The sequence below is a fragment of the Nicotiana tabacum genome, chromosome 18 (genome assembly GCF_000715075.1).
Source record: "Nicotiana tabacum cultivar K326 chromosome 18, ASM71507v2, whole genome shotgun sequence".
Taxonomy (NCBI): domain Eukaryota; kingdom Viridiplantae; phylum Streptophyta; class Magnoliopsida; order Solanales; family Solanaceae; genus Nicotiana; species Nicotiana tabacum.
This window is the reverse complement of record NC_134097.1, coordinates 133,869,330-133,871,054: the sequence shown is the minus strand read 5'-3', so window position 1 is coordinate 133,871,054 and position 1,725 is coordinate 133,869,330. Positions and strand designations below refer to the sequence as shown.

At 43.1% G+C, this 1,725-nt stretch overlaps 1 protein-coding gene across 1 annotated transcript; it reads right to left on the bottom strand.

The window, feature by feature from the left end:
- Positions 1 to 781: 781 nt before the first annotated feature.
- Positions 782 to 1,225, bottom strand: LOC142172712 (uncharacterized). Its single transcript, XM_075236386.1, has one exon. The coding sequence runs from the start codon at positions 1,223 to 1,225 to the stop codon at positions 782 to 784; it is 444 nt and encodes a 147-aa protein (XP_075092487.1).
- Positions 1,226 to 1,725: the final 500 nt, after the last annotated feature.

The window sequence follows — 1,725 nt, the reverse complement described above, 5'->3', positions numbered from 1 at the left end:
ATTTGTTGAGGATTATGGGTCGTCGAACAGCTAGGACTAAGTCTCCCACTTGGAATGATCGTGGCCGCACTTTCTTGTTGAAGGCTCTAGCTAGTCGAGCTTGATAGCATTCCATTTTTTGTTGCTCTTCCAATCTTTTCTCATTCAGTGCCTCTAACTCTGCTAGGCGAAGTTGAGCATTCTCTTCGGACGTGAGTCCTTCTTGGATTGCTTTCCACAATGATGGAATTTGTTGCTCCAACGACAGGACTGCTTCTACTCCATACACCAAAGAGTAAGGAGTTGCTTATGTAGCAGTTCTAAAGGTTGTCCGGTATGCCCACAAAGCTTCACCAAGTCTCTCATGCCAGTCTCTCTTATTCTTTGCAACAACTTTCTTCAAAAGGTTACCAAGCGTCTTGTTAAAAGCTTCAGCAAGGCTGTTGGCAGGTGCATTATACATTAAAGACTTATGTTGTTTGAAACTAAACTTCTCGCATAGACTCTTCAAGAGCTTGTTGTCAAATGGCGCTCCATTATCAGTGATTATGTATCTTGGTATGCCGCACCTAAAAATTATATATGACTTGATAAAATCGACAATGGCTTCCTTTTTCACCTCCTTGAGTGGAACAGCTTCCACCCATTTAGAGAAGTAGTCTGTAGCAGCCAATATGTACATTTGTCCCTTTGATGACTTTGTAAGTGGTCCAACAACATCAAGTCCCCACTCATCAAAAGGCCATGAAGCTACAGTTGGGTGAAGAGGCTCTGGAGATTGGTGGATGTAGTTGGCATGAAATTAACATGCTTGACATCTTTTGGCATGATCCATGCAATCCTTCACCATTGTCGCCCAGTAGTAGCCCATCCCCTTGATGTGAAAATAGAGATTGGGACCAGATTGGTGTGATCCACATGAGCTAGAATGTGCTTCCTCCATCATTTGGCGGGCTTCTTCTTTGTCAAGACATCGCAAGAATAGTCCTTCAAAAGAGCGGCGAAACAATGTCCCCTTATAGAAGATGAACCGTGGTGCTCTTCGTTTGATGTCTGTTCTTTGTCGCGGATCTTCAGGTAACTTTCCATGTTCAATGTACTCTATCAGTGGTCGCCTCCAAACTTCTTCTTCAATCACTTGAACAGACGTATGATGGCTTTTGTTGACTTGAAGATCCAGAAGTCTAGGAATAATCCATTGATGACATACATATACCTTTGTTGACTCATTTTCTCCAAGTTCCATCGTCGTGGCCAAGTTAGCCAAAGCATCAGCCTTGCGATTTTCTTCTCTTGGGACGTGGTTTAAGAACACCCGATCAAATTTTTCAAGTAAACCGGAAGCGTATTCATGGTATGATAATAGATCTCCCTTCTTTACCTCGTAACTCCCAAAAGTTGGTTGATGATTAGATTAGAATCGTCGTAGATCTCCAGCTGTAGAATCTTCATTTCTAATGCCATTTCGAGACCGACGATCAAAGCTTGGTACTCTGCAGCATTGTTGGAGCATGTTTCACCTAAAACAAACGAGAATGGCAAGACTTGTCTTTCTGGAGAGATCAACACAACACCTGCCCCCGCACCATTACGACGTGCAGATCCATCAAAAAACATTGTCCACAGTGGCGATTCTTCGATGAACAAAACGTCTTCATCTGGAAACTCATCTGAAAGCTCCCATTCTACCGGACGAGGGTGATCAGCTAGAAAATTGGCTAGTGTTTGTCCTTTCACAGCTTTTTG